This window comes from Panulirus ornatus, chromosome 41, assembly GCF_036320965.1.
Source record: "Panulirus ornatus isolate Po-2019 chromosome 41, ASM3632096v1, whole genome shotgun sequence".
Classification (NCBI taxonomy): Eukaryota; Metazoa; Arthropoda; class Malacostraca; order Decapoda; family Palinuridae; genus Panulirus; species Panulirus ornatus.
The window spans coordinates 14063899-14082890 of record NC_092264.1 but is presented as its reverse complement, the minus strand read 5'-3'; the positions used below and the strand labels follow the sequence as shown (position 1 = coordinate 14082890).

At 41.0% G+C, this 18992-nt stretch overlaps 2 protein-coding genes across 2 annotated transcripts in view; one reads left to right on the top strand and one right to left on the bottom strand.

Annotated features, from left to right (window-relative positions):
* The window catches only part of LOC139761764 (ufm1-specific protease 1-like), a 57572-nt gene extending 53473 nt beyond the window's left edge, over positions 1–4099 (top strand). The window contains exon 4 of the mRNA XM_071686200.1: positions 3747–4099. Within this exon, the coding sequence (XP_071542301.1) occupies positions 3747–3962 (216 nt within the window). The 3' untranslated portion in view covers positions 3963–4099. The remainder of the gene's footprint in view (positions 1–3746) is intronic.
* A 6890-nt stretch (positions 4100–10989) lies between these two features.
* LOC139761689 (decapping and exoribonuclease protein-like) overlaps positions 10990–18992 on the bottom strand; it is a 39079-nt gene continuing 31076 nt past the window's right edge. Inside the window, exon 8 of the mRNA XM_071686023.1 lies at positions 10990–12557. Coding sequence (XP_071542124.1) covers positions 12351–12557 — 207 coding nt within the window. The 3' untranslated portion in view covers positions 10990–12350. The remainder of the gene's footprint in view (positions 12558–18992) is intronic.

Sequence of the window (18992 nt, the reverse complement as noted above, 5' to 3'; positions counted from 1 at the left end):
TATGAATCTAGAGTTTACTTTCTTACACTCTATCACATACTCCCACAACTCCTGTTTCAGTAGTAGTGCTACTCCTTCCCTTGCTCTTGTCCTCTCACTAACCCGTGACTTTACTCCCAAGACATTCCCAAACCACTCTTCCCCTTTACCCTTGAGCTTTGTTTCACTCAGAGCCAAAACATCCAGGTTCCTTTCCTCAAACATACTACCTATCTCTCCTTTTTTCTCATCTTGGTTACATCCACACACATTTAGACACCCCAATCTGAGCCTTTGAGGAGGATGAGCACTCCCCGCGTGACTTCTTCTGTTTCCCCTTTTAGAAAGTTAAAATACAAGGAGGGGAGGGTTTCTAGCTCCCCCGCTCCCGTCCCCTTTAGTCGCCTTCTACGACACGTGAGGAATGCGTGGGAAGTATCCCTGGGGTTAGGGGAGAGGATGTGTGGATCAGGTGTTTGCTTTGAAGAATGTATGTGAGAAATACTTAGAAAAGCAAATGGATTTGTATGTAGCATTTATGGATCTGGAGAAGGCATATGATAGAGTTGATAGAGATGCTCTGTGGAAGGTATTAAGAATAATTGGTGTGGGATGCAATTTGTTAGAAGCAGTGAAAAGTTTTTATCGAAGATGTAAGGCATGTGTACGTGTAGGAAGAGAGGAAAGTGATTGGTTCTCAGTGAATGTAGGTTTGCGGCAGGGGTGTGTGATGTCTCCATGGTTGTTTAATTTGTTTATGGATGGGGTTGTTAGGGAGGTGAATGCAAGAGTTTTGGAAAGAGGGGCAAGTATGTAGTCTGTTGTGGATGAGAGAGCTTGGGAAGTGAGTCATTTGTTGTTCGCTGATGATACAGCGCTGGTGGCTGATTCATGTGAGAAACTGCAGAAGCTGGTGACTGAGTTTGGTAAAGTATGTGAAAGAAGAAAGTTAAGAGTAAATGTGAATAAGAGCAAGGTTATTAGGTACAGTAGGGTTGAGGGTCAAGTCAATTGGGAGGTAAGTTTGAATGGAGAAAAAATGGAGGAAGTGAAGTGATTTAGATATCTGGGAGTGGATCTGGCAGTGGATGGAACCATGGAAGGGGAAGTGAATCATAGGGTGGGGGAGGGGGCGAAAATTCTGGGAGCCGTGAAGAATGTTTGGAAGTCAAGAACATTATCTCGGAAAGCAAAAATGGGTATGTTTGAAGGAATAGTGGTTCCAACAATGTTGTATTGTTGCGAGGCGTGGGCTATGGATAGAGTTTTGCGTAGGACGGTGGAGGTGCTGGAAGTGAGATGTTTGAGGACAATGTGTGGTGTGAGGTGGTTTGATCGAGTAAGTAATGTAAGGGTAAGAGAGATGTGTGGAAATAAAAAGAGTGTGGTTGAGAGAGCAGAAGAGGGTGTTTTGAAATGGTTTGGTCACATGGAGAGAATGAGTGAGGAAAGATTGACCAAGAGGATATATGTGTCAGAGGTGGAGGGAACGAGAAGTGGGAGACCAAATTGGAGGTGGAAAGATGAGTGAAAAAGATTTTGAGTGATCGGGGCCTTAACATGCAGGAGGTTGAAAGGCGTGCAAGGAATAGAGTGAATTGGAACGATGTAGTATACCGGGGTCGACATACTGTCAGTGGATTGAACCAGGGCATGTGAAGCGTCTAGGGTAAACCATGGAAAGTTCTGTTGGGTCCGGATGAGGAAAGGGAGCTGTGGTTTTGGTGCATTATTGCATGACAGCTAAAGACTGAGTGTGAATGAATGGGGCCTTTGTTGTCTTTTCCTAGCACTACCTCGCACACATGAGGGGGGAGGGGATTGTTATTCCATGTGTGGCGAGGTGGCACTGGGAATAAATAAAGGTAGACTATGAATTATGTACATTTGTATATATGTATATGTATGTGTACATTAAGATGTATAGGTATGTATATTTGTGTGTGTGGACGTGTATGTATATACATGTGTATGTGGGTGGGTTAGGCTATTCTTTCGTCTGTTTCCTTGCGCTACCTCGCTAATGCCGGAGACAGCAACAAAGCAAAATAATAATAATAATAATAGGTCAGGTCAAGGCTATCTTCATTACTCTGTCATCTTCACTCATTCATATTTTCACTGCAACCCCATCACAGGTCTTTGACTTGACCCCTACCCTGTTCCCTTGAGACCACTGCCCTTTGATGTGATCTGTAAAGTTCAGGATGCTGATTGTGTTGTAGAATAAAAAGAGAAAATATGAAAACAGTTTGCTGAGGCGTGGGTGGGTTAGGCTATTCTTTCGTCTGTTTCCTTGCGCTACCTCGCTAATGCCGGAGACAGCAACAAAGCAAAATAATAATAATAATAATAGGTCAGGTCAAGGCTATCTTCATTACTCTGTCATCTTCACTCATTCATATTTTCACTGCAACCCCATCACAGGTCTTTGACTTGACCCCTACCCTGTTCCCTTGAGACCACTGCCCTTTGATGTGATCTGTAAAGTTCAGGATGCTGATTGTGTTGTAGAATAAAAAGAGAAAATATGAAAACAGTTTGCTGAGGCTCAGGATAAATAGTGCTGAGCATATGTCTTGAGTGCATTAGGAGAAAATAACAGAACTACTGAAGTCATTGAAAACAAGTCCCTAAGATTTTATCAGCATCTGAGTTATGCCTAGTATTGGAGAATATGTTAAAATGTTGTGTATGCTTGATCCTTCCCATTATATCAGGAATGGAGTATTGATGATAAGATAGATGGATGATAAATGATGTATAAAGATGAAGGTTGGTCACGATATCTCAGTGGAATGAGGATGATGATTGATAAAGGAGGAAATAACAATAAGAGAAGTAAATATGATGAGAGGTACTGGAAGCTATAGACATATGGAATAGAGCATACAATGAAGAGGAGCGCAGATGAGGGAAAACGTTAATATAAAAGTCAGATGGCGTGGCAGACCAAGAAAGCAAAAGAAATATCTATAAGGGAAAAATGAAAGAGATCTTAAGAGAATATTTACATATCAACTTTTTTTCTGAATTTTTATTGTTTTACCACCTTTGAAGCATATATATGTAGTTAGTTTGTCCTTCAGTTTATTTCTCATTACACTTTGAGCTGTTTTGGTCATAACTGTTTATCACCATCTCCATCAGTTTTGCTTTCATATGTAAAATTTCACATATGATAATGTACTCCTGACCTGCAGTTTCTAGCCATTTTTATTCCATCCATTCAAAATTCAGCTTACAGATTGACTCCCTTATCATCCCAAAAGTCTTCACTTAACTTACTGTCTTGTAGTCCTGCCTATGTTAGATTCAAAGAAAATGTAGAAAATAAGAATTTTTTCAGGGTGGCAATTACCACCTGCTTGTTGCCTAAAAGGCAATTTATTCTCTGTTCCTTTTATTCTTCATTCTCACCTAGATCTTAATATTTATAGTTTCCTCTGTTTTTTTCCTATTTATCATGCTGAAACAAATGAGAAATGACATTTTGAAAGTCTTTAAAAACTTTTTAAGCTGGCATCTGACTAGGAAGCCATAATTGACATTCTTAATCTCTTCTGACTACTTTTCCTTAAGCCTATTGTCAGAAATTCATACACTACAAGAGTCCCATTCGCGTTATTTGTTGTTCATCTGTGCGCCAATTTTTTCTTGAAGTTTACCCAACACGAGAAATCCGTAAACAAAGGCCAGCTATCCACACTTCATCACTGTGTGTTTGCTGGCATTGAGAAGGGGGGGTGTAATGTACTCTTCATCAGTGTGTGTGTTTGTGCATTAGGTTGGTTTTGATGCAGAGTATGAACATATGTAACTCTACACTTACATTTACATTTCAGGATCCACACTTTTGGGGTGAAGCTACAGATGCAGCGATACTACAGGCTAATGGGTGGGTAACATGGAAGCCACTGTCAGACTTCCTTGAATCCTCGTTTTATAATATGTGTCTCCCTCAGATCACTGCTGTGCGTTGATAAGTGAAATACATTTAGAAATGTTATTTTCATTGATTTGAAGTTTGAAAGAAATTTCATTATGTGTCAACTTTTGAATCTGTTACCTTTCTCAAATGCCTGAGTGTCAGCTTTGATAAATTTTTTTGATGTAATCATTGCAAATTAGATATTAACTTTGTATTAACTTATCCATAAATTAGTCAGTATCCATATCCAATATTCATTTAACCTTTAATCTGCTCCTGTCATCATCTGATGATCAAATTAGGACTGCTTCTGTGGTCATTGACAATTTAAATTTTCTTACCATTGTTTAAATATCCATCTGTCTTGTCTTACCATTATTAGTCTGTAGAGGTCTTCCATCACCAGAAAGGCATGGGAAAACATTCTCTTCTTCTCAGTAACCCTACAACCACCCTTATAAGTGCACAGCCATCAGCCTGAGATCCTGTATCATGGTGACCCCACAGGAATTATGAAGATTGTTGGATGACGTAAGTGATTAGAAGAACACTTATGGTATGTATCTGTTGGTGAGTAAAGTGAAAAAGAACAAATTAGTAATGTTACTCAAGGATGATTTTAGTGGTATATATGAGGAGATAGACCAGTTCGAGAGGCCAGTCCCACCACGTGCGACAACCTGGTAGTGATGGCCAGTCCTCAGACAGACTGGTAGCCTAGGAAGATATATCATGACACTTTATGGAGCCAATCAGTCCCATGTGTATGCACATTGTATGAAGAGAGCAAAAAGAGAATGAGCTGGCACATGATGTAGGAAGTGTGGTTGAGCTGGCACATAGTGAAGGGAGTGTAGTATTGGTGTATTTTGGTGAAAGCTTCAGAGACTCATTCCTTTAGCAATAATTCAACCAATTATAGAGTGCTGAAAATGTACATGAAAGTTTAGAGTACAAATTATATATAGATTATAGTTTATGCAAATGCAGAAAGTATGAAATCAGTATTATATTATACTTAATTGCTGTTTCCCACATTAGTGAGGTAGTGCCAGGAAACATATTGCCTAACCACTCATATACACATGTATATGCACACATGTATACAGGTACACCACTGATTTTCCGGCACTCTTGGTTCCAAAGCCATGTCAATTAACCATTTTACCAGACCAACCGTGGTCACGCAATAATAATTCATCGCCTAATAATAATTCATCGCCACATCTCTAACCCACTAATTATACATCTCCCATGTGTCTAAAGTATACTATGGACTGCTAGAAATTTAAATTAAACAATGTTTGAGCACCCTAAGATGATGTCTGTCCTTAGATTGTTTGAATCCAGTGACGTATCTAGGGTATGGCAGGTGCCCTGGGCACTAGTTGAAGGGGGGGCGCCAGTGGTGTAATGATGTCCTGGATCCAGACAATGATTCGGATCTTAAAGATTTAGATTTCTTGACCATGAATCACATTGATATCATTATTAGTTCAATAGTTATTTACAAAAATTGATACTTCTGTAATGGTGTCCTGGATCCAGACAATGATTCAGATCACTCCCAAAATCTAATGAATTGGTCCTTGTGTCATTTCTGACTTTCCCTGAAAATTTCATCAAAATTTGTTGATAACTTTTGTTGAAAGTTGCTCACAGACAAACAAACAAACACCAGTAAAAACATAATTTCCTTGGCGGAGGTAAAAGAAATAAAATATATTGGTGCTGTATGTTTGGACGGGCGCGATTTCAGTGCTTACCATAGGCGCTATTTCCCCTAGATATGCCCCTGTTTGAATCCTGTGGGGTCTTCTTCATCTTCTGTTAGTGTTTTCCAAGGTGTGCATCACCAGAATAATGGTTTCATATGCATTATACACCTGCTCAGGACTGAGCTGCTCGTCAGCTACAAGTTTTGCAAATTTGTCCACATACTCGGCAGCTCCTTTGTGGTTTGCAGACTGCTTTTCTCTGCACATTTTATACATGGAAATTCCATGATGCTTCTTGAATCTTTGAAGCCATCCTTCACTATAGTCACGCTCATGTTGTAATGGAACAACTTAGCCTGGTCCATTATCATGCTATGTGACAAGTCCACTCCATCACTCCGACGCTGTTGAAACCATTCCATCATCACTCGACGTGCTCAGTACTCTTACCATCTTTCATAGTTTTCCTAATCATCATTTGCTTCTTGGAATCGCTGTCTGCATAGAATTTCAATATTTTTTTTCCTTTGCTTCTTAATATCATAAACAGTTGATGAACCAATACTGTAGATGTCACACAGCTTACACACCGAAACACCACGTTCCTTTTTTTCAACAGTTCTACTTTATCTCGGATTGATATGGACTGGGGTTTATGTTTGACATCACAACTGACACTTTCATATGTCTTAGAAGCCATAGCTAGGGTTAATTGTGGTATCACCCCCAATGAGTGCAATGTAAAGAATGTAAACAAGCACCCCCTACACACAACTCCACATCTGTGGCTGCCCTGTAAATTAGTCTAGTGGTCGCAGTAATTTCAAGTTCCCTCACATAATTTTATGCCGACTAAAGGAGGTGCGGAACCATCAGTTGCCGGAAATTCGGTGGTGTACCTGTACATAAATGTCCATACATGCCCATACACATACAAATACATAACAACATATACACAGACATATATATACACATACATATTCATGCTTGCCTTCATCCATTCGTGTCACCACCCTGCCCCACAGGAAACAGCATCGCTACCCCCAGCTTCAGCTTAATAGCACTAGGAAAACACAAAAAAGGCCACATTCATTCACATCCAGTCTCTAGCTGTCATGTGTAATGCACCGAAACCACAGCTCCCTATCCACATCCATGCCTCACAGACCTTTCCATAGTTTACCCCAGATGTTTCACATGCACAGGTTCAGTCCATTGACAGCACGTCACCTCCAGTATACCACATTGTTCCAGTTCACTCTATTCCTTGCATGTTTCATCCTCATGTATGTGTAGGCCGCTATCGCTCAAAATCTTTTTCCTTTTATCCTTCCACCTCCAATTTGGTCTCCCACTTCTTGTTCCCTCCACCTCTGACAAATATATCCTTTTTGTCAGTCTTTACTCACTCATTCTCTCCATGGTCCAGACCATTTCAACACACCCTCTTCTACTCTTTCAACCACACTCTTTATTTCCACACCTCTCTCTTATCCTTTCATTACATACTTGATCAAACCACCTCACACCACATGTCCTCAAGCATTTCATTTCCAACACATCCACCCTCCTCCATACAACCCTATCTATAGCCTATGCCTCACAACCATATAACATTGTTGTACCTACTATTCCTTCAAACATACCCATTTTTGCTCTCCGAGATAGCATTCTCTCCTTCCACATATTTTTCATTGCTCCCAAAACCTTCTCCCCCTCGCTCAACCAATGACTCACTTCCTCCAGTTTTTCTTTATTCAAATTCACATCCCAGTTAACTTGTCCCTCAACCCTACTGAACCTCATAACCTTTTTCTTATTCACATTTACTCTCAACTTTCTCCTTTCACACACTTTACCAAACTTAGTCACCAACTTTTGCAGTTTCTTGCTCAAATCAGTGACTAGAGCTGTATCATTGGCAAACAACAACTTATTCACTTCCCAGGCCCTCTCACCCCCAATAGACTGCATGCTCATCCCTCTCTACAAAAACTTTGCATTTACCTCCATAACCACCCCATCCATAAACAAATGTAACAAACATTAAATATTGTATTTTTCTCATTACCTGTGTTGTGCCTGTGTGAAAAACCATAGTAAAATATGACAAAACATGGTATGAAACACAACTAGACTACCATGGCACCCTTTTAATTGCTAGTAGCTGAAGTATCATACCAAGTATTTCATTGCCAAGCTCTAGTGTGTCTTCCTCCTTACAAGCCAAAACAATAGGTTTTGTGCATTTTTATGCTGCTCTTGTGTAGTTTTCATACTTTTGCATGCATATGTATCATTTAATAGAAGAATGAATTGTTTTGAAATTTATTTCTTGCATACACAGGGTTGAACACAGGAAGGAACACCACTTAACATTTAAACACTCCTATGAGTGTTAGTTTCCCCAGCTTATTTTGAACACCCCATCCCAAAGATATTGACATGTACAGAGGTCCCCTACTTACCAGAGTTTTGAGTATTCATGCTTAGGATACTAATATATACCATTTTACCAACCATGTTATCAGGTTCTGAGTATCCATGGTTTTCCACGGGGCCACCAAAATTTTATCCTTGCATTGGACGAGTGTCATGTGGCTTGGGCTGCTTGTCCAGCAAACAACCATTTCTAGGCAGAGGCAAATTGTTCCATAAGCAGGTGGAATTGCTAGGGTCAGTGTCAAGGGCCCAGTGACTGAGGTGGACAGCAGGTGATGCAAATTCAGTTAGAACTGAGACTTTCCTGAAGGTAATGTTAAATTGATAAAGTTAATGTAGTAGGTAGTGCTGCTTTGCTGTCTCCTACAATACAGCCAGCCAGCTACATCACACAAAAATTTACCTTGATAGGTAACATTTTGTGTGATGTAGCTGGCTGGCTTCTCTTTGGGAGTACAGTGGTGCAACATCATGGGATAGATACTGCAATCATATTATTACCTCACAGTTTAGTACATCATTTCTTCATACTTGCATAGAATAAGCATGTTTCTTGGTAGGGAGTAATTAGTAGGCAGCAACATCCTGGGTATTGGGAGGGTTAGTGATAGCTGCATAATGAGCCAGCACATCAATGCTTGTCAAGTTGCACTCCTTTGAGCCAGGTAGCTATCTTTTCTTTCTGCCTCACCCACACGTGGACTGCTGGCATTCTGTCCACAAACATACAGTCCATGTCGCACATAACATTGGACAACACTTAACTCTACTTATTTTTCACAACTAGATTTTCCTGCAGTGAGTGCTTTGCATCAGCCCTGCATCTTAGCAAGTTGGTAGGAGCAATACACAGAAACAGCATTAGGTAGAATTAGTAGGTTGGAATATTAGGTAGACACATTAGATAGAAGTAGCTGATAGAAACAGTAGGTAAGAACATCTGAAAACACTGCCATAGAGTTGCCCCTCTGCCATTGGCCTGTTAAGGGTGAGGCACAAAAGGCTAAGTAGTGACACTGGAGTTCAGCAGTTATGGAGACTTCTGCTGTGTCCACCCCTTTGAGGGAGTTCCCAAAGGGAATGGGCATCGAGATATAAATAGATAGCATATTTCTGAAGTATGATATGCCTATTTTTAATCCTGAAGTATTCATCATAGGACTTGTAAGCACATATCCCTAATATCCCTTCCCGAACAACCCCTTTTCCATAAGCCCTTTACCTTGCCAACCATGGTTTTTTAGGAACAAAACCCTAGTGGTTAGCAAGGGACTTCTGCATAGCTGCTGTTTATCACAATAGGTGCTTAGAGACTACCACTCTCTGGAAGTAATTCTGCCACTGCTTTGCACAGTGGCAGTATTGTAATCAGTGAGGTCGGGAGGTGCTGCTACTGAAAATAGGTACAAAATTGGGAAAGGTTTTCAAGTTTCATTACCTCAATGTGCTTTCAATATGGGGGAAAAAAGACTGGAAGAGGTGAGAGTGTTTAGGTGTAGGAGCTGTTTTTGATAAGTTTGGTGATATGGAAGGAGAGATAAAGGTGGAGAGCAGTAGAGGAGTCATTGGGTCCCTTAATAGAATAATGAAGAGTAGAGGTGTAAGTATGGAAGTGAAGAGAGGATTAAGGGACAGCATAGTCCTCTCAACCCTGACCTATGCAGCCGAAATATGGACAGGGAATGAATCACAGAGTTCAAGAATCCAGGCTATAGAAATGAGTTATTTGAATGGAGCATGTGGTATGACTAGATGGAATGAAGAAAGAAATGAAGGTGTATACGAGATGTGGTATGTTAGGGAATTCAATTGTGGAGTGGTAGAGTAGTTGAAATATAATACTTTCAAGTGGAAAGAATGCAAGACGGAGTTTACAAGCAGAGTATATGATAGTGCAATTAAAGGGGTAGGTGTGAAAGGAAGACCACTTGTGATGTGGCAAATAGAGTGGACTAATACAGGAGGGAGAGAATTGGTGGAAAAATGCATGGAATGGTGTATGTGAGGGAGGTTTGTAAGGACGGATAAGTGAGACTCTTTTGCCTTGGCCACCCCCTAGATGGGAATTCAGGGAGGGAATGGGCATCAGAGATGCAGGTAGATAGATATTCATGTAAATAGATAATTGCCATTGATAGTGATGTCATTTGGTGAATGTGGGTTACAAGGCTTAAAAAGAAGGAATAAAACTTTGTTGGGGGAATTAAGCATTAACTTTAGAACTGTCTCACAGCTGTTTAAGTGATGTTAGCTCATTTGTTTTTGCATATCCTTTACTTGTTTTTTCATGAATAGTGAAGTCATGACTGAATTTGTGCAGAGGTTCATTCATATGCTGTCCACCTCATTCACTAGCCCCTTGCTAGGGACTATATGGGTCAAACTTAGCTCTGTCCTGTGACCATTTATTAATAGTAGCTCACTTTTTTTAATATGTTATTTACTTTTACACATACAGGTTGTACCTCTTTAATCTGGCATCCCTAGGACCTGACCATTGCTGGACCACAGAAAATGCCACAAAACAGAAATTGACCCCTTTAAAGGCCCTTGGGTAAACACACTTACCATTAACTTGGTTTTGTGTGTTCTTGCAGCATTGCTGTAGCCAAGAAATGTTACTCCAGTCTTTGGAATCCTTAAACCCAGATGGAGACTCCTCAATATCTTGGGCATGGTTTTTTTTTGTGGCATACAACACCAATACAGGGCAGATTCATCAGCATTATACGCTTGTTCTGGGGCCACAAGAAATTGACTTGACTGTTAATCAGCTCAGCTGCAGTATAAACAGATTTTGGTCCTTAGCACTGCTAATAGGACCACCCTGGTGGCAGATCCACACATTAATGGCAGCAGATTCATAACGTGAGCAACATCCTTTCCTAACATTAGAGGTTTAGAGAAAGGCCAGCATGACCATAAATGTAGGAACTTTATTCTCTGCTACAGGCATTCACTTTTAGCATAGTAGATACATTCCCAGAAAGTGCTTTGTTTGTCAGAACTATGCTTTACGAACCAAGGTTTCTTTGGCATTTTCATTACATGAATTTAGATGCATTCTGGGGTTAATTTTTTATTCGATATACTCTTAAAGGTGCCACTAACATGCTTTCATGACTGGCTTAGACTGTTCATGGACTTTTTAAGCCTTTTTGTAGCTGAAGTCAATTAATGCTGTGAGATGTAAGAAAGAAAAAGTAGAGTGTGCACATGTGGTGAGAGGCACCTTCTCCGATTATATTTGTAAAATATTCCTTCTGCCTCAAAGTTTATCCTTTGTTATTGGCTTTCTCCCAAGTATGTTTCTTTAAGGATGGTAGACTTTCATTTCTACTTCAAGTTTTACAGTTGGCATTCCTTCTGTAGTTCACCTTCCAGAATAGCACATCATTCTTTTCTATTTCTGATTTATTTTTCTTCTGAGATCTATAATATTCTTTCCTTACACAATATATTGTATTATTATTCCATTATATTCCTTCCACTGAATATATTTCAATCTTTTAACATTTTATTCAAGCTTTATCCTCTACACTTTTGGCTTTCTCATTCATCACTGATAAAATGGTGATGAATTATGTTTTTCAGATCAGTTACTGTCTTAAGTGAATTAGTTTCCTGATATTTCAACTACTAGAAATGAAAGTACACTAAGCAGGACTATGATATGCAGGGATTACCTTTGTATTTGATTCATCAGTAAGGGAACTGGAACTCCTGCTTGAGAAGACTGAAATGGTGAACTTCAAAGGTGTACATGGTATCCTTGGCTGGTTTCCTGAATGCTCTGCGAGCCCCATAAAACTGCATTAAGGGGAGGAAAGTGAGGTAATATTCCTTTCACATACTTTTTTTTTCTTGCAGTCACTGCAACAAATGGCATGCAAGAACAGTTTCGCAGAACTTGAATTTTGTCACATTTGTATCATGTGATACTCCCTACCATAAAAACAGAGAGAACATTATCTCGTAGAGAACAAGAAGGACAAAGAGATAAGTAACAAGGATATTAAGTATACTGAGAGCAAATCATGACATTTGCTTTTCTACTCTTGATGAACTAATCTCTTATGTTAATCTCTTCCTTCGTAACAGCATCAAAAGGAGGCAATAGCGTGTTACTGTTTGCACTTCTGTATGTGTGGAGGTAATCAGTGTCTTATTAAGGCCCAGAACTAAACAACTTTGAATAAGGATACAAACCCCATACCCTACAAAAGTGTTAATGAATATGAGTTTTAAATTGTCAAACGCCAATTATTTCATTTGTGGTTTCATGAATGGAAGACTTTCTCACAATACCATTTTGGCAGAAATGCCCATTTAGGATCATGGCCTAAATATGTGCATAGTATGTCACCACCATTGGGCTGTCTTTCAAATTTGTACACTGCTTCTGGATCATCAACTTGCACATGAATTTTGACAAAGTCTAGGAATTTGTTGAGGAAGTTGAGCATTACAGCAGGCTTCCAGTAGTCCTGTGGAGAGAAATAAGTACAGTAATGTGGCAGTTCAGGGTATAATTGGTGTACATGGGGTGTTCAGTGTTGTAAATAGAAATGGTGAAGAGCTTGTGGATTTGTGTGCTGGAAAAAAAAAAAAAAAGACTGGTAACTGGGAATACCTGGTTTAAAAAGAGAGATTTATTTATTTATTCATTTTGCTTTGTCGCTGTCTCCCGCGTTTGCGAGGTAGCGCAAGGAAACAGACGAAAGAAATGGCGCCACCCACTCCCATACACAATGTATACACACACACATCCACACACGCAAATATACATACCTATACATCTCAATGTACACATATATATACGTACACAGAGACATACATAAATACCCATGCACACAATTCACACTATCTGCCCCCATTCACTCCCATCGCCACCTCGCCACACATGGAATACCTTCCCCCTCCCCCCTCATGTGTGCGAGGTAGCACTAGGAAAAGACAACAAAGGCCCCATTCGTTCACACTCAGTCTCTAGCTGCCACGCAATAATGCCCGAAACCACAGCTCCCTTTCCACATCCAGGCCCCACACAACTTTCCATGTTTACCCCAGACGCTTCACATGCCCTGATTCAATCCACTGACAGCACGTCAACCCCGGTATACCACATCGATCCAATTCACTCTATTCCTTGCCCTCCTTTCACCCTCCTGCATGTTCAGGCCCCGATCACACAAAATCTCTTTCACTCCATCTTTCCACCTCCAATTTGGTCTCCCACTTCTCCTTGTTCCCTCCACCTCCGACACATATATCCTCTTGGTCAATCTTTCCTCACTCATTCTCTCCATGTGCCCAAACCATTTCAAAACACCCTCTTCTGCTCTCTCAACCACGCTCTTTTTATTTCCACACATCTCTCTTACCCTTACATTACTTACTTGATCAAACCACCTCACACCACACATTGTCCTCAAACATCTCATTTCCAGCACATCCACCCTCCTGCGCACAACTCTATCCATAGCCCACGCCTCGCAACCATACAACATTGTTGGAACCACTATTCCTTCAAACATACCCATTTTTGCTTTCCGAGATAATGTTCTCGACTTCCACACATTCTTCAAGGCTCCCAGGATTTTCGCCCCCTCCCCCACCCTATGATTCACTTCCGCTTTCATGGTTCCATCCACTGCCAGATCCACTCCCAGATACTTCCATCAGTTTTTCTCCATTCAAACTTACCTCCCAATTGACTTGACCCTCAACCCGACTGTACCTAATAACCTTGCTCTTATTCACATTTACTCTTAACTTTCTTCTTTCACACACTTTACCAAACTCAGTCACCAGCTTCTGCAGTTTCTCACATGAATCAGCCATCAGCGCTGTATCATCAGCGAACAACAACTGACTCACTTCCCAAGCTCTCTCATCCACAACAGACTTCATACTTGCCCCTCTTTCCAAAACTCTTGCATTCATCTCCCTAACAACCCCATCCATAAACAAATTAAACAACCATGGAGACATCACACACCCCTGCCGCAAACCTACATTCACTGAGAACCAACCACTTTCCTCTCTTCCTACACGTACACATGCCTTACATCCTCGATAAAAACTTTTCACTGCTTCTAACAACTTGCCTCCCACACCATATATTCTTAATACCTTCCACAGAGCATCTCTATCAACTCTATCATATGCCTTCTCCAGATCCATAAATTTTTTTTTTTTTTTTTTTTTTTTTTTTTTTTTTATACTTTGTCGCTGTCTCCCGCGTTTGCGAGGTAGCGCAAGGAAACAGACGAAAGAAATGGCCCCCCCCCCCCCATACACATGTACATACACACGTCCACACACGCAAATATACATACCTACACAGCTTTCCATGGTTTACCCCAGACGCTTCACATGCCTTGATTCAATCCACTGACAGCACGTCAACCCCTGTATACCACATGACTCCAATTCACTCTATTCCTTGCCCTCCTTTCACCCTCCTGCATGTTCAGGCCCCGATCACACAAAATCTTTTTCACTCCATCTTTCCACCTCCAATTTGGTCTCCCTCTTCTCCTCGTTCCCTCCACCTCCGACACATATATCCTCTTGGTCAATCTCTCCTCACTCATTCTCTCCATGTGCCCAAACCATTTCAAAACACCCTCTTCTGCTCTCTCAACCACGCTCTTTTTATTTCCACACATCTCTCTTACCCTTACGTTACTTACTCGATCAAACCACCTCACACCACACATTGTCCTCAAACATCTCATTTCCAGCACATCCATCCTCCTGCGCACATCTCTATCCATAGCCCACGCCTCGCAACCATACAACATTGTTGGAACCACTATTCCCTCAAACATACCCATTTTTGCTTTCCGAGATAATGTTCTCGACTTCCACACATTTTTCAAGGCTCCCAAAATTTTCGCCCCCTCCCCCACCCTATGATCCACTTCCGCTTCCATGGTTCCATCCGCTGACAGATCCACTCCCAGATATCTAAAACACTTCACTTCCTCCAGTTTTTCTCCATTCAAACTCACCTCCCACTTGACTTGACCCTCACCCGTACTGTACCTAATAACCTTGCTCTTATTCACATTTACTCTCAACTTTCTTCTTCCACACACTTTACCAAACTCAGTCACCAGCTTCTGCAGTTTCTCACATGAATCAGCCACCAGTGCTGTATCATCAGCGAACAACAACTGACTCACTTCCCAAGCTCTCTCATCCCCAACAGACTTCATACTTGCCCCTCTTTCCAGGACTCTTGCATTTACCTCCCTTACAACCCCATCCATAAACAAATTAAACAACCATGGAGACATCACACACCCCTGCCTCAAACCTACATTCACTGAGAACCAATCACTTTCCTCTCTTCCTACACGTACACATGCCTTACATCCTCGATAAAAACTTTTCACTGCTTCTAACAACTTGCCTCCCACACCATATATTCTTAATACCTTCCACAGAGCATCTCTATCAACTCTATCATATGCCTTCTCCAGATCCATAAATGCTACATACAAATCCATTTGCTTTTCTAAGTATTTCTCACATACATTCTTCAAAGCAAACACCTGATCCACACATCCTCTACCACTTCTGAAACCGCACTGCTCTTCCCCAATCTGATGCTCTGTACATGCCTTCACCCTCTCAATCAATACCCTCCCATATAATTTACCAGGAATACTCAACAAACTTATACCTCTGTAATTTGAGCACTCACTCTTATCCCCTTTGCCTTTGTACAATGGCACTATGCACGCATTCCGCCAATCCTCAGGCACCTCACCATGAGTCATACATACATTAAATAACCTTTCCAACCAGTCAACAATACAGTCACCCCCTTTTTTAATAAATTCCACTGCAATACCATCCAAACCTGCTGCCTTGCCGGCTTTCATCTTCCGCAAAGCTTTTACTACCTCTTCTCTGTTTACCAAATCATTTTCCCTAACCCTCTCACTTTGCACACCACCTCAACCAAAACACCCTATATCTGCCACTCTATCATCAAGCACATTCAACAAACCAAAATACTCACTCCATCTCCTTCTCACATCACCACTACTTGTTATCACCTCCCCATTTGCGCCCTTCACTGAAGTTCCCATTTGCTCCCTTGTCTTACGCACTTTATTTACCTCCTTTTAGAACATCTTTTTATTCTCTCTAAAATTTAATGATACTCTCTCACCCCAACTCTCATTTGCCCTCTTTTTCACCTCTTGCACCTTTCTCTTGACCTCCTGTCTCTTTTATACATCTCCCACTCAATTGCATTTTTTCCCTGCAAAAATCGTCCAAATGCCTCTCTCTTCTCTTTCACTAATAATCTTACTTCTTCATCCCACCACTCACTACCCTCTCTAATCAACCCACCTCCCACTCTTCTCATGCCAAGAGAGATATACATAAGTATACGTATGTGAGTAGTAGAGATGGTCAAAGGGCATTATTGAATTATATGTTAATTGATTGGGCATGTTAAAGAGAGACTTTTGGATGAAAATGTGCTGAGAGGGGCAGCTGGAGGGATGTCTGATCACTATCTTGTGGAGGCGAAGGTGAAGATTTGTAGAGGTTTTCAGAAGAGAGAATGTTGGGGAGAAGAGAGTGGTGAGAGAGAGCTTGGAAAGGAGACTTGTGTGAGGAAGTACCAGGAGAGACTGAGTGTAGAATGGCAAAAGGTGACAACAAATGACATGAGGGGAGTGGGTGAGGAATGGGATGTATTTAAGGAAGCAGTGATGGCTTGCGCAAAAGATGCATGTCGCATGAGAAAGGTGGGAAGAAGATTAGATAGGATAGTGAGTAAGGTTCTTAGTGAAAGAGAAAAGAGAGGCATTTGGAAGATACTTGCAGGGAAGTAGTGCAAATGACTGGGAGACGTATAAAAAAAGTGGGAGGAGGTCAAGAGAAAGGTGAAAGGGTTGAAAAGAAGGCAGATTAGAAAGGGTAGTGAGTGGTGGGATGAAGAGGTAAGGTTGTTAGTGAGTGAGAAAAGAGAGGCGTTTGGAAGATACTTGCAGGGAAGTAGTGCAAATGACTGGGATATGTATAAGAGAAAGTGGCAGAAGGTCAAGCTTGAGAAAGCTGCAAGGGTTGAAAAAGGGTGCTAATGAAAGTTGGGGTGAAAGAGTATCATTACATTTTAGGGAGAATAAAAAGATGTTTTGGAAGGAGGTAAATAACATGCGTAAGACAAGAGAATAAATGGAAACGTTGGTGAAGGAGGCAAGTGAGAAGGTAACAACAGTTAGTAATGGAGTAAGTATTTTGAAGGTTTGTTGAATGTGTTTGAAGATAGAGTGGCAGATATAGGGTGTTTTGGTCAGGGTGTATGTGAAGTGAGAGGGTCAGGGAGAATGGTTTGGTAAAGAGAAGTAGTGAGAGCTTTGTGGAAGATGGAATCCAGCAGTTTGGATGGTACTGTGTTGCTGATTGGTTGGTAAGGATATTCAATGTATGTATGGATAATAATGAAGTGCCTGAGGATTGGCGGAATACATGCATATTGCCATGGTACAAAGGCAAAGGGGATGAAGGTGAGAGTTCAAACTACTGGGGAAGAGAAGTGTGGTTTCAGAAGTGGTAGAGGATGTGTGGATCAAGTGTTTGCTTTGAAAAATTTATGTGAGAAATACTTAGAAAAACAGATGGATTTGTATGTAGCATTTATGGATCTGGAGAAAGCATATGATAGAGTTGATAGAGATGCTTTGTGGAAAGTCTTAACAGTATATGGTGTGGGAGGTAAGTTGCTAGAAGCAGTGAAAAGTTTTTACCAAGGATGTAAGGCATATGTACGAGTAGAAGGAGAGGAAAGTGATTGGTTCCCAGTGAATGTCGGTTTGCGGCAGGGGTGTGTGATGTCCCCATGGTTGTTTAATTTGTTTATGGATGGGGTGGTTACGGAGGTAAATTTATGAGTTTTGGAGAGAGGGGATGAGAGGGCTTGGAAAGTGAGTCAGTTGTTGTTCACTGATGGTACAGCTCTAGTGGCTGATTTGTGTGAGAAACAGGGGAAGTTGGTGGCTGAGTTTGGAAAAGTGTGTGAAACGAGAAAGTTGAGAGTAAATGTGAATAAGAGCACGGTTATTAGGTTCAGTAGGGTTGAGGGACAAGTCAACTGGAATGCAAGTTTGAATGGAGAAAAACTAGAGGAAGGGAAGTGTTTTAGAAATCTGGGAGTGGACTTGCAGCAGATGGAACCATGGAAACAGAAGTGAGTCACAGGTTGGGGGAGGGGGAAAAGGTTCTGGGAGTGATGAAGAGTGTTTGGAAGGACAGAGCATTATCTCGGAGAGCAAAACTTGGTGTGGTTGAAGGAATAGTAGTTCCAACAGTGCTACATCGTTGTGAGGCATGGGCTATAGATAGAGTTGTATGGGGGAGGGTGGATGTCTTGAAATGAAATGTTTGAGGACAGTATGTGGTGTGTGGTAGTTTGATTAAGTAATGAAAGGTTAAGAGAGATGTGTGGAAATAAAAAGTGTGGTTGAGAAAACAGAAGAGGGTGTGTTGAAATGGCTTGGATATATGGAGAGATTGAGTAAGGAAAGACTGACAAAGAGGATATATGTATCAGAGGTGGAAGGAACATATATCCTCTTTATCAATTTTTCCTCACTCATTCTCTCTGTATGTCCAAACCATTTCAACACACCCTTTTCTGCTCACTCAACCACGCTCTTTTTATTTCTACACATCTCTCTTACCCTTTCATTACTTAATCAAACTACCACACACCACATACTATCCTCAAACATTTCATTTCTAACACATCCACCCTCCTCTGAACAGCCCTATTGATAGCCCATGCCTTGCAATCATATATAGTTATTGGAACTACAACTCCTTGAAACATTACCATTTTTGCTCCGAGATAACATTCTCTCCTTCCTTCCACACATTCTTCATTGCTT